We start from the raw sequence: 21923 nt of genomic DNA on the forward strand, positions 1-21923 counted from the left end.
CTTCCCGAAGCCATTTTGAAGGCTACAAATGAAACTAAATCCGAGCTGTTACCTGCCAAATGACTTAAAACCGTGACCGTCACCGTCATCGTCATCTTTATGCGACCTGCAACCTATGCCATCCTTATCGACGTCATCTACCTTCCAGTTGAAACCAAATAACTCCACTGGACCGGCAATTCTTACTAGTCTACAGAATACAACAAATTGTGTTTTCAATATTAATATTTATAATAATTAGTAGTTTTTAGTTAAAGTTTTGTATATTATTATGTTTGTTGGAATAAAATAATTTTTGAAAAATGGGTTGGTATACTTTTTTGTATATACGGTCGTAGAAAAAATAATGTTCCTAACTCATGCGTAAAGTGTCTTTCCCGCACTTGACCGCTTGCCCGAACTCCGCTCTGCGTCGTTCGGGACAACTGCAGTCGCGTGCGGGAAAATATCACTTTCCGCACTTGTTAGTAAAATAACTATTCTATCCTTCATTAAGAAAAGTTGCAGCATGATAACTGATAACCTTCTTTCTTCTAGTTATAAAACATTTGATCAAATAATTTAATCACCTCAGTTTGATTTTAAAAGGAGGTATGGTACTACTTAGGGCATTATGAAGTACAAATAATCAATATGTGGAAGTAGTGTTTGTTTATGTCGAAGGAGTCTTCGACTCTCTAGATATAGTAAAATTTGAATTACTGGGAATAAACTTCGATAAGATGCAAAGTATTTGAAAACAAAAAAAAGAAGGAATTCGAGGTCAGAAGAAATTCAGACCATGGAATGGAAATGGAATAGAAATGACAAACGGACAGGTCCCAAAAGAAAAACAATAAATAAAAAAATTCAATGTTATTAACTCAGATAAATTACAAATAAAACAAGGGATTAACATTTGATGAAATAAAATTTAATAAAACACATCAACAAAAATGTGAACAAAATTTATAAATATAATAATAAAAACAGCAGCAAAAATATGTGAAACAACAAAAATAGTCAGCACGCAGCACAAGAAAACAATTGAAGGGATTGGAGACAATACAATATGCAATTAAAAACCAAAAACAATTGTATAATAAATATCTAACAAGAGCACAATCTACACTACAACTACCAAAAAGAAAGGACAGTTGTTACAAAATTAACTTAGTAACAAAAACAGAAGTTGATTTTCCTACAAGGAAAATCAAAAAGAATTCTTTGGAGCCATTAAACTCGTAAGAAAGATAGAATAAAAGGCATAAAAAAGATTTAATAAAAAACGAAGATAGTATCATGGAAAGATGGAGACAATATGTTACAAATCTTTTAGAATGAAAGGATATAAAAGAACTGGCAAACAAAGAGGCTAAAAGTAAGAGTAGCAGAAATCTAAAAAACAAGCGATGAAATCAGAACAAAAAAAAACAGAAACTGAAAGTAGCGAAGGCACCAGGAATAAACCAAATAATGACGCAATTAGTAAAAGTGACAGAAATGGAAATAGCAGAGACACTAAAAATCGTAATGAACAAACTATATTAAACAGAAAATTGGTAAATGAGAATGATTAAATTAATATACAAAAGAGGGGATACAAGAAACTGCAACAATTAATATAATATAAAAATATACATAAGACTAATTCTTTCTAGTTGTTACTTTTCCACCACACAATAAATACAATTGTGAGCTGTAAAGAGAAGCTGTAGAAATTAATGTATGTAATTCTTAGCCACATTATAGATTATAGTTGCATTGCATCAGATGCTGCAGATACATAGGCTTCTAAATGATTATTATCCATGGAATTTATCAAAAAAAAATATAGTATACGGATATTAACACACGCGTTATCAAAAATTACTAAATATAAACAAATCAAAGTATAAGTTGTTCAAAATTCATAATGCCACTTAGAGTATACATGATTATTATAATAAGTTATTGAAAATCTACACAATATAACTACCAGAGGGACTTTTCGTCTCAAAAATCTCAACAGTGACTTTTTGTACTAAACTCTAATGATGATATGATATTTATATCTTTTGTATAGATTTGAAGTGAAAAGAAGAGGAGAGCTCCAGCTAATTAAAAACTTTCAATCTTCCGTGTTTGAAGCATTTCTTAAAGGTGATACATTAGAATCGTGTTATGCAGCTGTCGCTCAAATAGCAGACTATTGGTTAGACGTTCTATATTCGAAAGGTAGAAATTTGCCGGATTCTGAACTTTTCGGTCTCATTTCCGAAAATAAATCAATGTCTAAAAAATTGGAAGAGTATGGTGCACAAAAAAGTACTTCTATTAGTACTGCTAGACGTTTAGCGGAGTTTTTAGGTGATCAGATGGTAAAGGATGCGGGCTTAGCTTGTAAATATGTTATTTCGCGCAAACCAGACGGAGCCCCAGTAACAGAGAGGTAATGTTATAATTCAATATTTAAAACAAAATACAAATTCGAACAAATAAAGTATTTAATTAGATATTAAAAATGTTTATACCTGCCATAATATTAGCTACTCAGTAAAAAATCGAAAATACCATTTAAACAAGTTTCTACTATTTAAAACTATATTCAGCTGTAATGGAAATCTTTCTGAACCTGAACCCACCATTGCCTCATATTTTAGTACAAGGCGAAGCCATATCTGTTTCATAGATTAATTTATAACCAACAATAACTTAAGAGGCATAGTATGATAGTATGAACTCTAGGAAGCTGAAGAAGAAGTCGTAGATCTGAAATGAAACAAGGTAATGATATAGCTTTATCAACAAATCCAAAATGATTATAACAAGTAAGGAAGACTGGAAAAGTGGTGCCTCTGTACAAGCAGAAACAACCTGGTATGTGGGCTGATAGACGTGGAAAGCCTTGAGAGTAGTGACAATAAAACAAGGGATAGCTTTTCCAGTTAACCAAACCAATGTCGCATTTATATCATAGAAGATCCACTTTGGTATGGAAGAAATCATAAAGTATTATATATTCATAAACAGCTAAGCTGCGCTTTAGTGACACGATTCTGTCCAGGTTAAATGGGATTGTGTGCTTGCTCTTAACACTCTAAGCCATATTAGTAGTCTTGGTGGTCTGGGTACCGGGCACGAGGGAATAGGGGCAAAAAAGAGGCAAAATGACTAAATTGCAAAATTCATAACTAAAAAAATGCGTCGTGTACAACTAAGCTATGGTGAAACGCATATATTGTTATTGCTGGTGACTTTGAAGATTTTTTCACTAGTCACGAACTGACCCAATTTATCGATGAATCAACCAAAGTCGCGGTGGAGACTTTGTTAGCCTCTTAGTCCTGTTTCTTAAAACAGACCCTGATCTCTGTACCATTGGGACATGAAATCACAAACTAATTACAGCAATGTGTGAACTAGAATATAAGCATCTGAAGGATTTTCTTTTTTATGTTTCCCTTCAATTCCAATGATCCTCCAGTGTGAGCAAAAGAGATTTGAAAAGTTATATTTGCAGGGATGGAAGCCTATATCGCTTACTCCATCAAGGGCTTTGCAGACAACTATCCATGGTTTGATAAAAACTGCTCTAGAGCAGTCAACAACAAAATACTGCTCGCAAATGGCGCTCAAATCATACAAACTTTGTTGTCTCAAAAAAAACCTGCAAGCAGACCATAGAAGCTTGCAAGAAACGATATTATGAGACAGTAATTAAAAAATTCCACCGTTGACTGGAAAAGATTGCACAATTGCAGTAATCGCAAAGGAGAAAGCGGATTTGTTGGATCGCATTTTTGCTTCAAATTCAACTCTTGATTCGCATTAAAACCTACCACACAGCCTTCCGGGTGTTGGTTGATGCGAGAAATAGAATTCTCAAATGCTTGGGCATCAATAAAATCACTGGCCCTGAAGAAATGGGCAGTTGAACTAACAAGTTCGCTATGTAAACTCTTTCCTATTTTATAAAAGAGGTCTCTTCCCTACAGATTGGAAACTTGTTTGGACTCAACTCATTCCAAAAAAAAAAAAGGAAAAAAGACGGTTCCCAACAACTACCGTCCAATTGCTTTAGTCCCAACCATTAAAAAGTCGGAAAAAGTCGTTAACTAGCAAATCTTGAGATATCTTGAGCCAAAGAGTTCATATCAGAACAAGATTTTATCGATCAGGGGAAGACACTGCTGAGCATATTCTATGTTACTGCAATAGCTTGAGAAACGTATGGTTTCGGTAGTTGACGCAGGAAAGCCATTCTCAACGAAACATGGGAAGAATTCAATAACTAAGCAAATACATTCCATAAGAAGAGTAAAGTTAGATAATGGAATAGCCCACAAACTATTTTCATAATATATATATAAATCTATCTATATATATGTTTCTTAAATGATTTTTAAAAGATAAATAAAATTTGACGTTTCGACTTCTCTTTAAGTCTTTATGAAAATATGAAATAAGAAATTAAAGAAATCTATCTATACAGACCATCATAAAACCCACGGTATCATGCTATAGTACAGCATCAACAAAACAAACATAGCTATTATATTAAAAAGCTTCCATTGATGCGCTATGATCTCCTAGTTGCTTGAAAGCAAGAAGAAATCCGCGCCATGTGAACGCAATATTTCAACCCGTAGAACCCCACAATCTAAGACAAATAAAAAAATATCGATCAACTAACCTAAGAAATAGTTGAACAATTGACAGAAGACTTCCAGCACTGTTTCAAACAATGGAAAGTTCGCATGAAGCGTTGTGGAGATAGAAACCTAATATCTATTTATTTATTTATTTATTTTAATTTACTCCAACTAGAAATTATATTTACAGAGCTATTCCACTTGCAATTTTTCAAGCAGAAGAAACAATTCAAAAACATTACTTGAGAAAATGGTTAAGAGATACATCTCTTAATGAAATTGATATAAGAGACATTTTAGACTGGAGTTATTATATAGAGCGATTAGGAGGTGCTATTCAAAAAATTATAACTATACCAGCAGCAATGCAAGGGGTAAGTACAATTAATAAACATGTAATTTATACAGGAAGCTTCATTAATAATTTTTATTTATTAATTATATTTTAACTAATGAATCCAAATATGTAAAAACTATTTGTCCCCAGTACTTTTCAACTATTGTTATATTTGACGGGAAGTGTAGGTACTGTAGTAAGAATTTGAAAACAGTAGACAATTTTGTATAAGTGAGAGCATTTACAGATTAAAATCTAATATTGTTTTGACTCTATAAATTCGAAAAAAAAAACTTCAGACAATTATCCTGATCATAACAGACATACATTTTGTTTTCTATTTTTAAATTTTAGGTGCCAAACCCGGTTCCTAGGGTTCGTCATCCGGATTGGTTACACAAAAAAATTTTGGAAAAAAATGACAATTTCAAACAAAGAAGAATCAGTGATATGTTTTCGGCAGCTACCAAAGTGAAACAAGCTGAAGATAATTCTACTGCTGATATAGAAGATGTGGGTGCAAATAAAAATAAGTCCCCTTTTAAAATACCGTCTGTAGCTACCGTTACTAAGCGTAAGAGAGGATCTGACAAGGAAAATCAGTTTTCCGAAGAGGATTTGAATAAAACTTGGAGAGACATATTAGGAAATCCTCCTCCTATTGGAAATACTAGGGTAATCACTATATTTTTTGTATTTTCTTAAGCTATAACTAATGTTAATTTTTTTCATTAATAATCATCAAATTCTTATTAAATCTCTAAAATTTAACTCTTTCACTGCGCATTCGAGAGTCGAGACTCGTGGTTCGTACAGTGTGTGGTCCGAAAATGGAAAAGTATAATCGAAACAAGTTTTATTTTCATTAAGATCAATTCACATTTCTATGCTTTTGAATCAATTTTCAGAGCACTTTTCCCCTCCGACTGAGGTAGTTCCAAAATAGACACTTTGGACGCTAAAGCGGCTTTTTCTAATGTTGACAATCGTTGACAACACTGTATAATAGATGGCCTATTAAATCGCCCTTCTCGCTGGTTAAAATACAATTGTTTGAGCAGCAATATGAAATTGTCGTTATGAAAAATGACCCACTCCTTTGATGACTTTTTCGAATTCCTCCAGCGACCCTTGGCAAACAATTAGTTAATTGTCAAACGTTGCTCTAAAATCTTTAATATCAAGAAACAGACAACGATTTGCTTTAGTATTTTTTCCAAAAACAGTTTTTGTTAGATTTTACTCAATCTTGTAACCAAGTTACAGTCAAGTGCCCATACTTAGGACGGTGCCCTTAATGGGACATTTTGACATTTTTTTTAGTGATTGGTAGCACTTGCGATTGTACTTCATGCGTTTGCAACTAGCTTATATTAAACAATTAAGTGTATGGCGTGTAACTTCGAGAAATAAAGCTATAAATATCTATATTTGTACAGTGTGTGGCGATTTAAATTCGGCATTCAAATCGGGTAAGATTTATAATCAAAATAACTTAATTCACCCACATTATGAGAGTAGCTTTATAAGTTTTCAGATTCCTAGGATTTTATGTGTATTAGCTTTGCTCAATATTATAACTACAATTTTCATATAATCGGGTTTCTAAACTTGGGACATCGTCATAAGTTAGGATACTGTGCCAAGTTAGGATATAATCTAATAATGTTCAATTACATACCTCATACATCATAGATTGTCTTTATTTTTATGGTTTTATTTTTAATCTAAAGTATGTCTAAAAAGAGTCGACCAAAAGGAGGATTTCACTATTTTAAGAATACTTCATTAGATCGAGCTGCTGAAGCTGTGTGGGATGGGATGACTTACCGACAATCCAAACAAAGATTTGGTGCTCCTAAATCGTCAATACAAAGAAAAGTATAAAATAAGCAACAAAATCCGTATGGCAGACCTCCAGTTTTTAATAAACTAGAAGAAAAACAGCTGTCTAAATGCTTAGCCTTAGCAGCTGAGTGGGGTTTTCCACTCACCGCTTTTGACGTAAAATGTATTGTAAAAAAATTTTTAGATAAAAAAGCTGTTGCTGAATCGCGTTTTAAAAACAACATGCCAGGAAAGAGGTGGATAAGAGGCTTTTTCAAGAGGCAAAATCTTGACCTAAAAGCTCGCATGTGTCATAACATCCAGAGAGCTAGGGCAGATGTGACTCCAGTAATTGAACCAGGAACTTTCTGAATCTTTAGAAGGTGTCCCGTTGGTCGCTCTGATCAATTATGATGAAAAAAGCATGCAAGATAATCCAGAAACCAGTAAAGTTATTGTATGAACAAGCTGCAAGAATCCCGAAAGAATAATTGATCATTCAAAATCCAATTTCTCGGTCATGTTTGTTGGTACAGCAAATGGTGTTACTCTACCACCATATATCGTCTACAAAGCAGACAATTTATATGGTAGCTGGACAGAAGACGGGCCACCAAGAGCTGGATATAATAGATATAAGTCAGGATGGTTCGAATGTAGTATTTTTTAAGATTGGTTTCAAACTGTTGCTTTGCCTTATTAAAAAAACGTGGCGATTGTCCAAAAGCAATAATTGGTGACAACCTTGCCAGTCATATTTCAGTCAGTATTTGTCAGTGTGTTGCGAATAACATTCGCTTTATACTTCCACCGCCAAATAGCACCCATTTATGTCAGCCCCTAAACTTGGCTTTTTTTAGCCCATTAAAAACAATTTGGCGAACGGAGCTGACAGACTGGAAGATGAAAAACAAGGGATCCCTAAGAAAAGACCAATTTCGTTCGCTACTAAAAGAAAATCTTGGAAGAACTTGGGGATCGTAAACCTGAAAACTTCACCATACTGTTCGACGATGATATAACAGAAGAGATTGCAATCAATGAAGAGCCGCTGGTTGCAAACATCGAAGTTGAACTGATTCAGCCGATTTCTACCAACGAAATGAGTAATTGTGACGACCAGCTTACAACCTACAAGAAAAACGATTTTGTTTTAGTCTAATTTATTTATGATGCTGGAATAAAAAAACAATCAAAAAAGACTTCATAGAAAAAATCATAAGTGAGGAAAACGACAATTCTTGTTTCAAAGTCAGTTTTATGCGAAACCATATAGGGTTCAAAAATGTCTTTATTTTTCCCATTATAGAGGACAGATCGTATAAAGCAACTTGTTAAGCCCACTTGTGAGTCCAGAGGAAAATTCACTTTTAATTTATAGAAAATAGTTTTATTTGTATTTATAATAATATTAATTTTTTCTTTTTTTGTCAAGTTCTTATATATTTGTAACATTTTTTGTCAATAAAGCCTTAAAAACTAGTTTTCTGAGCTTAAATATTTGTTGTTTTGAATTGTAAATAAAGTAACAGTTTATATGTTAATCTTTTAATGTCCCAAGTAAGCTAACAGCAGTCCTAACATGGTGCAAAGAATGAAAAAAAAGGTGTCCCAAGTTAGGGGGAAAGTACCCTAACTTGGGACAAAGATCGTTTTAGAAAATAAAAAAATTATAGTCTCTATGAAAAACTGAAGAGGTGGAGTTAAAATAGCAGTCGAGTCCAATACGTATAACTATCTATTATTATTTTATTTCAATTTTTTGTACCGCGTTTTTATCTTTGAAACTCGTAATTGTCTATTACAAGTATGAACACTTGACTGTAGTTTTATTTCGGAGTCTTAGATTCATGTTTTGGCACACAACTATTTATTAGATCATCCTCACTGAAAACGAATAACAAATATACTTTGTATACTCTTGAGTTGTTGTTTTTTATTTACACTTATTTTTTTATTTCAATTTTTAAGGAAGAATTAATCGCATGGGTTCTGTTCCAAAAGAAAAAATGGCTGTTCCAATCTTTACAAAAAAATTTAGGTCATCAAAGTAAAAAGAAAAAAACTAATTCTAATATAGCAGTATTGCGATCATCAGCTCCAGGTACTCTTGGAGATTTTATTCAAAGGGCACAACGGTCGTTACTTACGACTCCATGGCAAGTTATTCAAATTGTACCGACAGCAGTTGCTGGTGAATTCAGACTATGGGCGTTGGTATGTAAAACAAATTATGAATTCTCATTATGTCGAAGCTAATAATTGATTTTTCAATTAAAATATCTGGTGTAAGATATTTTAATTGAACTCACTGCTTACAATTAGGAATCGTAACAAATAGTGACACTAATAATATTTGTATTTATATTGTTTAATTTATGTTGTCTCAAGTTATTGATAACACCGCAACAATTTTTATGTGCCCTTGATAACACTTGTCTCCTACTTACCTTGTCACAACCATTACTTGAATAAATAGATAGATAGATTTTATTGCATTAAAAGAATATACAATTCTTATTATAAGAAGTTCGGTCTTTACATACCAAAATGCTAAATTAGGATAAAACTAATTAAATACATATACCTAATTTAACAAGAAAAAAAGTGGAAACGCATTAAGTATCTTATTCTTCAAGTACAAAGGCCCTCAGCTTCAAAATATTTAGAAGATAATTCATAATTTTAGTTAATTTGATGAAGTCATTGGTGTTAAGAATATGTATTAATTGGTCAAAAATCAATTATAAAAATATGCAACCTCCCCTTAGTTCATTATATATTGGACATTCTAAACATAAGTGCATTAATGTTTCGGTCTCATGCAAGTTACATTAGGTTACAAGTTGCAGTCATATCTATTGTGTATTTTATACTTGGATAATATATTTTTAGAGTTTTGGAACTGCACAGTCTAATTTGGGATATTAATCTAATTATATATATTGGACAAGATTTGTTCAAATAACTATTATCTTCAGACAAAAGTAAATAGTTTATATGACAAATGATAGTAGGAGTTAATTATTCTTTGTTAGTCATCTGCGATCAATTCTAATGTTATTTGAAAGGTGCTCGGAGCTATTGTGCAAGAACTCTAACCAGAGATTATCACAACCGGTCGAAGTGTTGCTTAAGTTGACACAGAAAACTTTACACTGTGACTGTTGAGGGCTTTTAAACTCAAGAACCATTGCGCAGTTAATGAACTCTCATCCATGATTTTCACTTTATTTAACCACAACAAAGCTAATTTAAATATTAAATTAGCCTAACGGTTTTCATTTCTACGCTCACCATATAATTGGGAGTACAAAGAGGAAGACCGTCAACCTTTTAAATAAGTGAAATTGTTGAAGTGAATCAGCATATCGTAATCCCCAGATTCCAATTCCATATGATAGAGAAGATAAAATGATGGAATTATAAAATTTAGACCGATATATAATATTCATAACAGCAGCGGAATATTGAGGAGTATTGGTTACTGTTCTTTTTGTCATCTTTAGAAATAAACACAGATATGAAAAAGTGACCATTTAGTTTAATAGACATAAATGAGTAATCGTATATATTTTATAATAAGAATTATTTTAGAACTCACACCATATTGATATAATTTAAGCCATAATAAATTATGATTAATACTATCAACACACAACCATTACTTTTTAATATACATGTCGAGAAAGGATATGTCATATGAAATGACAATGTGTTGAAAAAAATAAGTTGCGTTGAAAACAAACTTTGTTTATATTTGAACTACTACAGACGAATGTATCTTGTCATTTTAAAGATGGAAAAACTTGTGTGTATTAGATTCTTTCAAATTAGACCCTTCTGCATTCTCATGATCATTTAGTGTAAATTGAATCATTATAAATACTTTGACGTTTAGTTAACTTGAATTTGGATGTTTTCGGCAAATAATAAGTGTAGTTTAAATAATTTTGGAATCATTCTACAGAGCTCCATCACAATTATTAGTTCACATTCATCAAACCAGATACTATCCAATTAAATAAAGTATCTAAAGGTCAATCTGGATAAAACACTTACCTGGAACAATCATCCAGACTAGATAATTTCCAAAGCCACTGCAACTATATGGACTTCTTGCAAGCTTATGGTCAAGCTTTGGGGAAGACTTGTAATATGATATACAGGTTTACTAAACAGTCATCAAACCCATGGACACATACGCATCGCTCATTTAGTGGCCGAAAACTGAACAAACAATAGATCAGAAAATGCCTTACTTGATTGGGTGTAATAAGGGCCATAAAAACAGGCCCCAATACAGCCTTAAAGGCGCTGTTAAACCTACCTCTCCTTCACCTTCTTGTGAAAAATAGAGGCGTTTAGGGGCACGCACAGGCTAATCAAAATAGAATCTTCCCATTCGAAGTGGTAATCAATTGCGTCCAATCTGGGTCAATAAAGATCTTCTGCAAGCTCGAAATATATCTCTCTAGAACAAAGATGGTGAGAAGCTGACACGAGGGGCCGGATTGGATATTTTTGGACCTAAATGCACTCACTATTTTTTAGGTAAAATGCTTACAATTAACCTATGGGCTCAGGAGTTTTTGATTAAAAACCTCGTTAGAAAGCACATTCACATTCACTTCGATAACCAAGCGGCCTTGACAGACTTAAAGGCTTTGAGTGCACTTCAAGCTCGCTTGGGAGTATAAACAACAGCAGCAATAGCTAACAGAAACAAAGTAGGTAATCCTAATGTAATAATGAGAAAATAGACATCTAACAAAAGGAGCAACAACTCCATATTTTGGCCCCATGAGATGATGTCACATCAATAACGAACTGAATTGATGCCTGAAGGATCAGATTTAGTTTTACTGGGAGCTTCAAATTCACAGTAACAGAACTATTTCAATGATGGTTTCAAGGACTATTCTCTCTATTCAAGGATAACATCGGGCAAACATTTCAGCAAAATCGGGGTACTCATATTTTCGCAACTACGCCCAAATTCAATTTTATCAAACAACAGTAAATAAATGTTTTTCTTAAACTCTCTCACACTTTATAATTCTCTGAATATACATGTTCTTGCAAACACATTGTAGCTATAAATTAGCCATATGACCAAAGGTTCCTTCTCGTATTGTATTTGTACTCAAAAGACAGGGGGTAATCTGAATATTGATTTGAATACACCAAAATTCGATGGTAGATGAAATTGTTAAAAAATCGAATTTCTTAAAACGATTATAATTTTTCTTAAATCAAATACAGTTCTTTTCCCCCAAATATTAAAATTTTAATACCAACCATATTTTGTCATTTATTTTTTAGTTTTCAGTTACTTAATTAGAAAGATTTTTTAGGTTCAGAATGAGTTACACCTTGTAAAACTGGTTGTTCCCAGAATATTTTATGCCAATTTGCGTACCCCCAAAGTTGTCGAAGAGGGTGCACTTTTCAAAAAATGTAACCGAATGCTTCCTAGAGCTAGACAAGTTTTCAATTTATATATGTATTCTGTACCGGAAGAAGTTTATCAAGAACACGGGAAGTAAGTATACTTTGATTACAATTTGTCAGTGGCTTCAATGTATCATGCAATTTATTGGGTTCTCCACTTCTTATTTTGGATATCGTTGTTGACTCCAAATTCTCATCTTGATGTTGACAGCTTCACATGTGCATTCCTTCTATGTTGATAATTTACAAAGACTATCAAAGATATTCTAGTTTATTTACATTGCTCCATGTTGTCAGTTTCTGCCAAGTCTATGTTTTTTACAATTATTGAAACATCGAAATTTGTTTTCAATTTTTCATCGAGTATAGAAATTGTGTGTTAAAAATACTTGCATTTGGATTATATACTTTATTAATAGCGTTGTGGTTTGATTCTCTCTAGACATTCAATATATTTAATATACATAACGTGAGTAATTAACAAACTTTGTGAGCTCGATAGAAAATTCGTCAAAAAGATTAGATTTGTAGTAAGCTAACTCAGGGGTTACACACCAAGTCACAAGATTAATGTTTTTAACTAATTTCTAGCTTAAAACTCAGCAATCAACATATTTCCCTAGCACAATTAAACTAACTATTTCAGTCGATTAGAGACATACAAAAAGAACCGTTGCGATATGTTTTTCAAAATTTGCTCAAAAAATTTATCCAGAGAATGGATTTTTCGTTGGCGCGAATGTATTATTTCGGAAGTATTCTATTTACAAAGTGATAACAATAGTTTGAATCGGTAATGCATAATAATTCAAGTTTTTCAAATCCACATTCCTTTTTTACACTGTAGTACTTCCAAATCTGTAAAATACTTGATTTAATTGTTCTTAGTTGTATGATGTCTTCAGGTCAATGAATTATGCATCAACTGATAGCTCTGAATTTAATGAGCCCCGATGACTCATATTTATTTTTTGAAATAATGCCAAGTTTTGTGCATTTATTGTAAATTAATAACATTCATCTTCTTTCAGGAAAATATTTTTGGACCAGTCTGATCCAAATGTAGAAGGAGTATATGAAACACAAGTTACTCCTTTGTTTAGAGCGTTAGTTAAAATTGGATGTGTTTGTAAGGTATTTTATTTTCTCGTATTCCCGACTACAAAATCTTTGTTGTAGGTCTTGCCAATGAATCTAACGGTTGACCTCAATAGTGTTAATAATAGCCTTCCATAAACTACTTAACTTTAAATAGATTTTACTTTAACCAACAGTTACAATACTCAAACGGTTGGTTAAGCTTATCAATTTTGAATCGCATATGTAGAAAATCATTTGAGTTTCACTACATAAGCCTGACACAGATTTAGAATGAGAAGATATATTTATGTGCAAATAAAATGATTGAAATAAAGTAATATTTCCACCAACGTTTGAGACATGTATGTCATATATCAACTGTAACACTTACTTTCACATACCACTGTTACAAGCTCTATTTAGTTTTTCTCCTTTAATGCGGTTTTTTATGAGTACTCCAAGGAATGTACCTGGATTTTCTTTAAAACAGCTGAATAATTGTTGAAATCTCGTGGATACACTTTTTTTATTTTATTGCCTTCCATTCCCTTTAAATGTTTTCCTTTTAGTCTACTAATTTCCTTTTCCATACTTCAATCACTAGAAAATTGAGTATTTCTATAGTCTATTTCAGAAAAGTATGGAGCAATAAAATGGGGAATTCCGTCCAGTTCGGCTCAATTTCGGTGTCGGCCATAGGTGTAAGTCTTGAAATATTGTGCAGGGATTACTTAGGTAGTAGATTATACAGTTACGTTTTGCATTCAACAGGTACCGTTTAACCTTCTATTAGTACCTCTAATTCCAACCCTATTTCAGATTCGGCTTAACCATGCGCCGTAAGGGCAATGGTGCCTTAACCAAAATTTTAAGACCTTTATAAGTACATATATTTTTTAGTTTAACGCATTAGTATTTGCTATTAAGCCATAAATAGTGTTCACAGTATTATAAGATTAGTAATAAAATGGCGACATTTACTCCAACGAAAGGATGTTCCAATAATTCTCCACTATGAATGAAAAACTTATTATTTTAAATGTACACGATTGCATAAAATACGATTACCCGAAATTTACTGTACCAGAAACTGTCGACCGATGTTCCCGAATGAGTAGGGTTGGAAAGTCCACCGTTTTTAAATTATAGAATTATAGAAGAAAGAGGCCAAGTGGAACCAAGAAAAGTCCAGGCAGACCAGTAGAAATCCTTGATAGACACCAAAAGTATAATTCGAAGAAAAGTTCACTCTTTTTATTTCAAAAAAGGAATACCCATTCTAGATAAGATTTTAATGGAGCTTGGTCAAGATGACAGTATTCCGTTGATAACTAAAAAACTTTTATGGACCACTTTGAGAAATATGGATTTTGCTTGGGAAAAGCATAACAGTAAAAAACTTTTACTGGAAAACGATGAGATTGTTTGCTAGCGACGAAAATACTTGAGAAGTAGAAAGCAGTACAGAACAGAGCAGAAGAAAATCTTTTATCTTGATGAGACGTGGATTAATGAAGGTTATACAGTAGCAAAAATGTATAATGTCAACGGGTATTAAGGTGCCTTCAGGTAAAGGGAAAAGACTTATAATCGTCCATATTGGAAGCGAAGAGGGATTTTTAAAAGAGGCTTTGCTAACCTTTCAGTCGTGCCATACGGGAGATTACCACGAGGACATGGATTCGGATATTTTTGAGGGCTATTTTGGTGAAATGATAAAATATCTTCCGGTTGATTCAGTAGTAGTTATGGATAACACAAATATTGAATTTGAAGATAATTTGATAAAAAAAGAACTATTAGCTATAGCAAATTTATACAAACATCGTTTTATGCTATACGCCGTGGAAGAAATAGCAGAAAAACATAGTGTAACTGTGCTGCGCACCTCGCCATATCATTGCGAACTAAATCCTATAGAACTAATATGAGCGCAATTGAAAGAATTTGTAGCAAGATACAACACGACATTCAAAATGAAAGATGTTAAGCTACTGTTTGATCAAGCCATTAAGGGGGTCCAGCATGTCATTAAAGAAGAGGAGAAAATGTGAGATCTTGACTACTTGATCGATTAGACCGTCGACCCGTTAATTGTAACGTCAAGAGGAGATGACAGTTCCTCAGATGACGAATATTATGATTTTTTATAATTTAGTTTCTGTATAATGTATTTTTTGTATAATGTTCAATAAAAAAAGTACCTAATATTATGTACATAACGCCTAAGTATTCTGTAATAAAATTCTTTCCTTTTTACGAGTATCCTACCGGCACGCCTTTGGCACAATATTTTCAGTGTTTGTAAATGGATAACAATAGGCTAAACCCATATATTGACGCCAACCCGGGTGGTACTACCTGCACTTGCTAAAAAAAATTTTTGTACTATGATATCAATCCCAAACTATGAAAGTAGCTTAAATATTCGTTGTGTCACTCTGTAGTTCCTTTGCATACCTAATAAGATTTTATTATTCTATACATTTCTGAAATAAACTATAGGATCCTTAGTTTTTTTTAAATTTCCCTGACTCACTTATAAATCGAAACAATTTTTTACAGTTACGTCACATGGTAACCTATTGTGTGTAAACTCTCGCTAGAAACTGAAAAATCTGAACCAGTCCTACAGTATTAGGCCAAGTTCGAAATTCATATTTCAGTATCAAAAGGGATAGTGTCGAGCAACGCGTAGTGTTCGACTACTTGCATTTAAAAATAAAGACAAATTCCCAAAGATTTGGTGCCTATATTAAGGGAAATTGAATACAATAGTAATTTTATGTTGTCGCGGTCCTGGGACAATGAATGGCTCTAGTCCGTTGTCTAAAATGTAACACTTAAAGGTTTTAAGAGAGGGTTCATATTGCTTCGGAGTATTTGGGTCTTGACTCCTATTCCAATTTTAATATTTAGATATAACTCAAGTTCAGTATTATACACCAAGCTACTGACACATTTTACTTCATTTACTGTTTTCTCTTAGATATCGTCTTCTTAAGCATAATTGTGCATTGTCTTCCTCAACGGGCTTACTTGCAAGTACAAGTACTACTTTTCTATTGTCGCGCATTTATTTTTGTTTTGTTTAATTTGCAATAACTTGAACTCATTGAAAATATGAGTATGAATAGATGCTTTGAAAGCAAAGTGGTAACTTATAAAAAAATTTCAGGTCTCCTCTAGAGTGTCTAACATGGAAAGCTTTAACATGGAACAATTAGATAAAATTAGCATTGCTCGACAACCATATTTATTAAAAGATTCAATCAAACATATCTACTTTTATCATCACAAACATATGTCGAAAGCCCAACACATGTTTGCATTATTTCTAACACCTGTTAAAAAAGCGATCATCATTGTTGTGGATACCGTAAAAACAAATTTGATGCCCAATATGACGAATTTGTATCAAGCAGAGAGATTGGTCAAGTAAGTAGTAAATTATATTATTAAACAAATGGGCAAAAAATTAAGACCTTAAACGGAGATAACAAAAAATTCGTTATTAAAATGTTTTTTATAGAATGGAAAAAAATGCTGATGATGATCTACTTCCACCTGCAGAAGTAACGTTCGAAGTAAAAGTAGAAACTAGTATGGCTCAAGTTTATAAGATACTACAGAAAACATTACAAAATTACAAAGACGAAAAGAAAGGGCCGACTCTTTTAGCTATCCAATCAACTATGGAAATAGGAGAATTACAACACAACATTTCTAACTTTATTGATTTTCCTCAGGTTCAAATTCACGTGCAGGTACAACTTGTCTCGAAATCAGTTTTAAATGTTTACTCATTTTTTCTAATTTGGTATATAAATTTGTTTTAGGACATAGATGAACTTTACAATGTTATTGATTGGCAAAAAATCGGAGCTAGAGCGATTGTACGACATTATTTAAACAGTGAAAGAGTTTTGGAATTGATGGCCGAACAATGTAGATATTTTCATGTGCCACTCGGTAACATGCCTTCTGATCCAGCTATCTTTGGATCCGACATCTTTTTCGCTAGACATTTAATCAATCACAATCACGTACTTTGGTTTTCGACAACTGATAAGCCGGATCTTGGAGGAAGTCAAGAAAATGATGCGAGGTAAAAAATATCACAAAGATATTTACACTTATTCGGATTTATTCTTTTGATTTTTAATTTGATAAAACTAAATGATGTATATATGGATTTTGGGTCTCGTATACACTGTGACCTAAATGATCTATTGTGTGTTCCTTTCCTACCGCGATACTGGAGAACTCAGTGTTTACAGATGATCCATCAATACCATTCCTTTTAAAAAGTCTAGATTGTGGGATGGCTTTAATGGTGTAGTGCTCTGTAGTTTCTTAGTGTTTCACACTTCGAGAGATAGGGGACAGAGGTTTCGTCCATTGTGCCACAAAATCTGCACGCCGCATTATCTGCTATGAGTCTTTACCTGTTTCAGACTGTAGATTGTTCCAATAATTAGCTTTGCTCCTATCTACCTTGTTTTTCAGTGCTTTTTCCATTGTTCTGTAGCTGATACCACAGAAGGGTTCGGAACCCATGGAAGGAGCTTCAACGGTTACTTGACTCTCGGATGCCTGTCAGGATGATAATCTCCTGTTTGCAATAGTTCCTATCTAGATTGAACTTAACGAATTTCGCAATTGCATAAATTTCTGCTTGAAAAATGCTTGGTTGTATCATGTTTAGTTAGGTAACAACGACTTTGCAAAGTGAACTACCCGTCAGGGCGCTCTGCGTTTTACCTCTTCTCATTTTAAGAATAGTGAATGTGTAGCCTTTCCCAATGGACAGCTCACAATCACACAGGAGATATTCGACTATTTTCTATGGTTTCTTGAAGATACGACAAGAGCTAATTCACCGGACAGTAATCAGTGAGCATACCAGTAATTCGTTTTTGCTTAATGAAAGGACTGCTTGAGTCCAGTAACTAAAACAAAAAATAATTATCCTCGATTGTTTCTGAGATCTTACTCCAGTTTATTATTTCCTCTTGTTTATTATCATGATTTGTTGTTTTATAAGAGTTAAGTGCTTAGAAAGCTGATCTGCTGTCTGGAAATGGCAATAGTTTCTCTTAATTCAATTCAAACTATTAAAAAATGTACAATTTCAAATTCTTTGGTCAAATTAAGCGGAAACCACAATTTATACGAGCTAACTAGTAGATGTAAAAAATCGAACCCACTCCTTAGGTTTCAGATTGAAACCCCATAAATAAATAATAAAATTAGATAAACACTGCTTCCATAATTTGAAGTTTCGTAAACTTTTCTCTCACCCTATGTCATACATTTTGCCGTACAAACTTTTCTTGATATTATTGTTATTTCTTTCCTCATTGCACACTTTTAATAATTTAATATCAGTTACTGCGTGATGTTGTTATTGATTATTGCAAACTTGTTCTTCTTGAATGTTATGAACTTCTTTTAAGTAGATCAGCGAGTGAGGCCAATGATCGACTTGGGCGATATAACCGCTTTATGGTACCTACAAATTTGAGAAATCGACACTTGATTGATCTGCGACTTCTTGACGCCGTAGTATGACTTGAGTGGATGGTACGCTAGAAACTTATAGCAAAACGAAAAAGTCTCACAAACCCTCTAATGGTCCAAAGTTATCACTACAGAGGCACATACAGTTTTCAGATGATTGTTAAATCAATCTTAATGGAAACTATAGATACATACGATTTGCACAGGTGTGTACTAAAAAACGAGTGGCGTTTGGATGAGGATTGTGGATTGCTTGAGGTGGGGTTTATTTGATATATGAATATCTATGAGGCTAAAAGAAGGGTCAGGGCCAGAAGTTAGTCCACAAAAATATTCCAGGAGCTGAAGGTGGCACTTGAAGAAGAACGAGAAGATATATGTAAATAGTTTGGCAGAACAACAATATCAACAAGAACAAGATGGAACTTGAAACAAGGGCACGTGTAGTAGCAGTACAAGCTACTTAGTAAAGTTTTTTTAACCAATTTTCCTTCAAAATTTATTATCTCAAAATTGAGAAATTCCATTTGACTGTTTTTCATTGTATAAGATAAAAAAAGTCATTATATGTAACTTTAGATTCTTTTTTAATTAATGGGTTTAAATGTTATTGTTTATTATTCTTAGATTTTAATTTATCAGTCAACAACGAAAAATAATCAGAATTGAATATTTTTAGACTACTGGCGGAAAATCAAGAAGGATCTTCAGAAGTTTGTAATGTACCAGGATGGTATTCTTCAGTATGTGTAGAATTGGATGTTGACAGTTTAGCAATAAACACTCTATTACAATCGCACCACGTTACTGATATAGAAGGAATGAGCAACGTTACAGCCTTCGACGCATCAGAAATAGCATCAATAAATAGTATGATATCTGGAAATCAAAATATGACAAGCTATGATGAAACTAGCAGATGCGCGGAATCTTTTAAAATTCTGAGATCAATGGCAGTGGCTTGGATGAGGGATATTTCGATTCACAGAAATGTGTTTGCCGATTTTCAAGTTATTCATTTCTACAGGTAAAATATAACAGAAAATTTTAACCAAAATAAGACGTGCGTTATTGTAAAGCGAATAATCGTTTAATTAATTTATTTTACTTCACGATTTCTTTACAGATGGATTAGATCCCCAAAGGCTTATTTATATGATCCCGCTCTTTTGCGTACTCTACAAAACCTTATGAAAAAACTGTTTTTGCAACTAGTTGCCGAATTTAAACGACTCGGATGTATGATTATCTATGCCAATTTCAACAAAATCATCATCTGTTCGAAAAAAACCACGGTAGAAGACGCCATTGCTAATGTTGAATTTGTGGTAACGTCAATACGTAATAAAGAACTTTTCCATTCATTGGAAATAACGTATAGGTAAGTCCAATGCATTGTAATATTGTGTAAATAGTTATCCAAAAAGCATGAGTAAAAAAAAATTTATTTGGCATATTACAACAAAGTGTGATGAAAAAAGTCTAGTCCTTGGCTAATAATGCTCTCACTCCAACTGATGAGTAAGACGGATGTAGGCAGACAGGAAGATTTTTATCGGTCAAAAATTCGCGACCAGAGGATAGTTATAGCACGTTGCATGTTATGATAAAGAAGAAAGCCACGGCTCACATTGAGGGTCTCGAATCTATTGGATTTGCTTTGGATCAATCGAGCTGATTTTGTAGATAAATTGGGATTGCCACATCGATTCAATAATGAGAAAAAAACAAGCAGGACAGGATTGATTTTTAGAGTTTATGAATAGGCCAAATTGGCCAATGAAAATTATTTTTGTCTACCCAGCCATATTACTAGGCCCTCTGACCATTAAGCACAATATTTTTTTTGGCCAATAAAAATTATATGTCTACAGAAGTCACCATTAATTTATTAACAAAGAAAAGCCTTCAAGTCGATACCACATTTCAAAATTGATTGGTGATGTTTGGTATAAATCTGCAGTACAGGCAATTGGCTCTTCAGGATTTGAAGTGGATTATCCCTTTAGTCCTTATAGTAGTCCTGAATACTTAGCATATCTAATGCATCGGTTAGGAACAGTGATGATCATTTACAACAAATAAATATTTATCCGCAGTCAATTCAGAATATAAATGACCTTTTTTCGCCAAGTACTTCCACATGTTCAATAAATCAAAATATGCAAATGCCTAATAAACCAAATACGTGATCTGTTTTTTCACAAAAAGAAACACCAACAAACAAAGTCACAAGAGAAAAAGTTGATACTATATTATCAAAACATAAGAATTTTTAAAAAACTCCTTCATCAGAATGTGAAGAAGAGGTACAGCTCAGCGATTCTAGTGAATAATGTTCCAATGAAAATGACAACACTTGTATTGAATATCACAAATCTGTATTCAGTGTTTGCAGTGATGTAATTATGTCGTTCGTAACTTGTGAATAATTTTCTGTACATCTCTTTTTTCTAATTTAATAATTTAGACACCATTTTTAGGCAATGCTGGGAACAACTTGTGTGGCTTGACACAGCAAATTTTGGAGGAATCAAAGGAAAGTTGCCAGAAAATATAAGAAATGACTCACTAGAAAAAAATGGCGAGTATAATGAAAGTAATGAAGATGACGAGGAAGAATCTGATGAGGTAGTATTTTTATTGGAAAACATATAAATCTGTAAATCACCAGTATTTCAAGTTCAACTTCCTTACAGCCAATAGTGGAAATGAAATGGAATATAGCCGAACTACTTCCAGAACGTGCTAATTGTCGCAATAACTTTAATGCTGTCATAGCTGGTTATATCAACGCCATATACACTAACCTACAACAGAAAGAACGTTCTACTATTTCTAAAGCTGTTCTAAGTCAACCTTCGTTTGGATTGGCCCAACATGAAAATGTCGTCGATTATGCAAAGGAATTGTTAGCTGGAGAAATAAGTCAGACATTGTTTCAGTAAGTATTACTAGAAATTACTTTTATGGGTATTTAGACCTAAGTGTAGTACCACAAATACATACTTTCTGGTGTTTTGACCTTTCCATAGATCACAAGCTCCTATCTGGTTCAAAGAACCAGATAATCTAATTGTATCAGTGTG

General features: G+C 33.1%; 1 protein-coding gene across 1 annotated transcript in view; it reads left to right on the forward strand.

The window, feature by feature from the left end:
• The window catches only part of LOC130897463 (DNA polymerase epsilon catalytic subunit 1), a 46634-nt gene that overhangs the window by 21104 nt on the left and 3607 nt on the right, over nucleotides 1–21923 (forward strand). Inside the window, exons 13-25 of the mRNA XM_057806336.1 lie at nucleotides 2045–2410; nucleotides 4804–4987; nucleotides 5305–5625; nucleotides 8749–8994; nucleotides 12135–12322; nucleotides 13263–13365; nucleotides 16490–16749; nucleotides 16844–17078; nucleotides 17151–17419; nucleotides 19514–19861; nucleotides 19961–20215; nucleotides 21318–21465; nucleotides 21534–21778. Coding sequence (XP_057662319.1) covers nucleotides 2045–2410; nucleotides 4804–4987; nucleotides 5305–5625; nucleotides 8749–8994; nucleotides 12135–12322; nucleotides 13263–13365; nucleotides 16490–16749; nucleotides 16844–17078; nucleotides 17151–17419; nucleotides 19514–19861; nucleotides 19961–20215; nucleotides 21318–21465; nucleotides 21534–21778 — 3168 coding nt within the window. The remainder of the gene's footprint in view (nucleotides 1–2044; nucleotides 2411–4803; nucleotides 4988–5304; nucleotides 5626–8748; nucleotides 8995–12134; nucleotides 12323–13262; nucleotides 13366–16489; nucleotides 16750–16843; nucleotides 17079–17150; nucleotides 17420–19513; nucleotides 19862–19960; nucleotides 20216–21317; nucleotides 21466–21533; nucleotides 21779–21923) is intronic.

This window comes from Diorhabda carinulata, chromosome 8, assembly GCF_026250575.1.
Source record: "Diorhabda carinulata isolate Delta chromosome 8, icDioCari1.1, whole genome shotgun sequence".
Taxonomy (NCBI): domain Eukaryota; kingdom Metazoa; phylum Arthropoda; class Insecta; order Coleoptera; family Chrysomelidae; genus Diorhabda; species Diorhabda carinulata.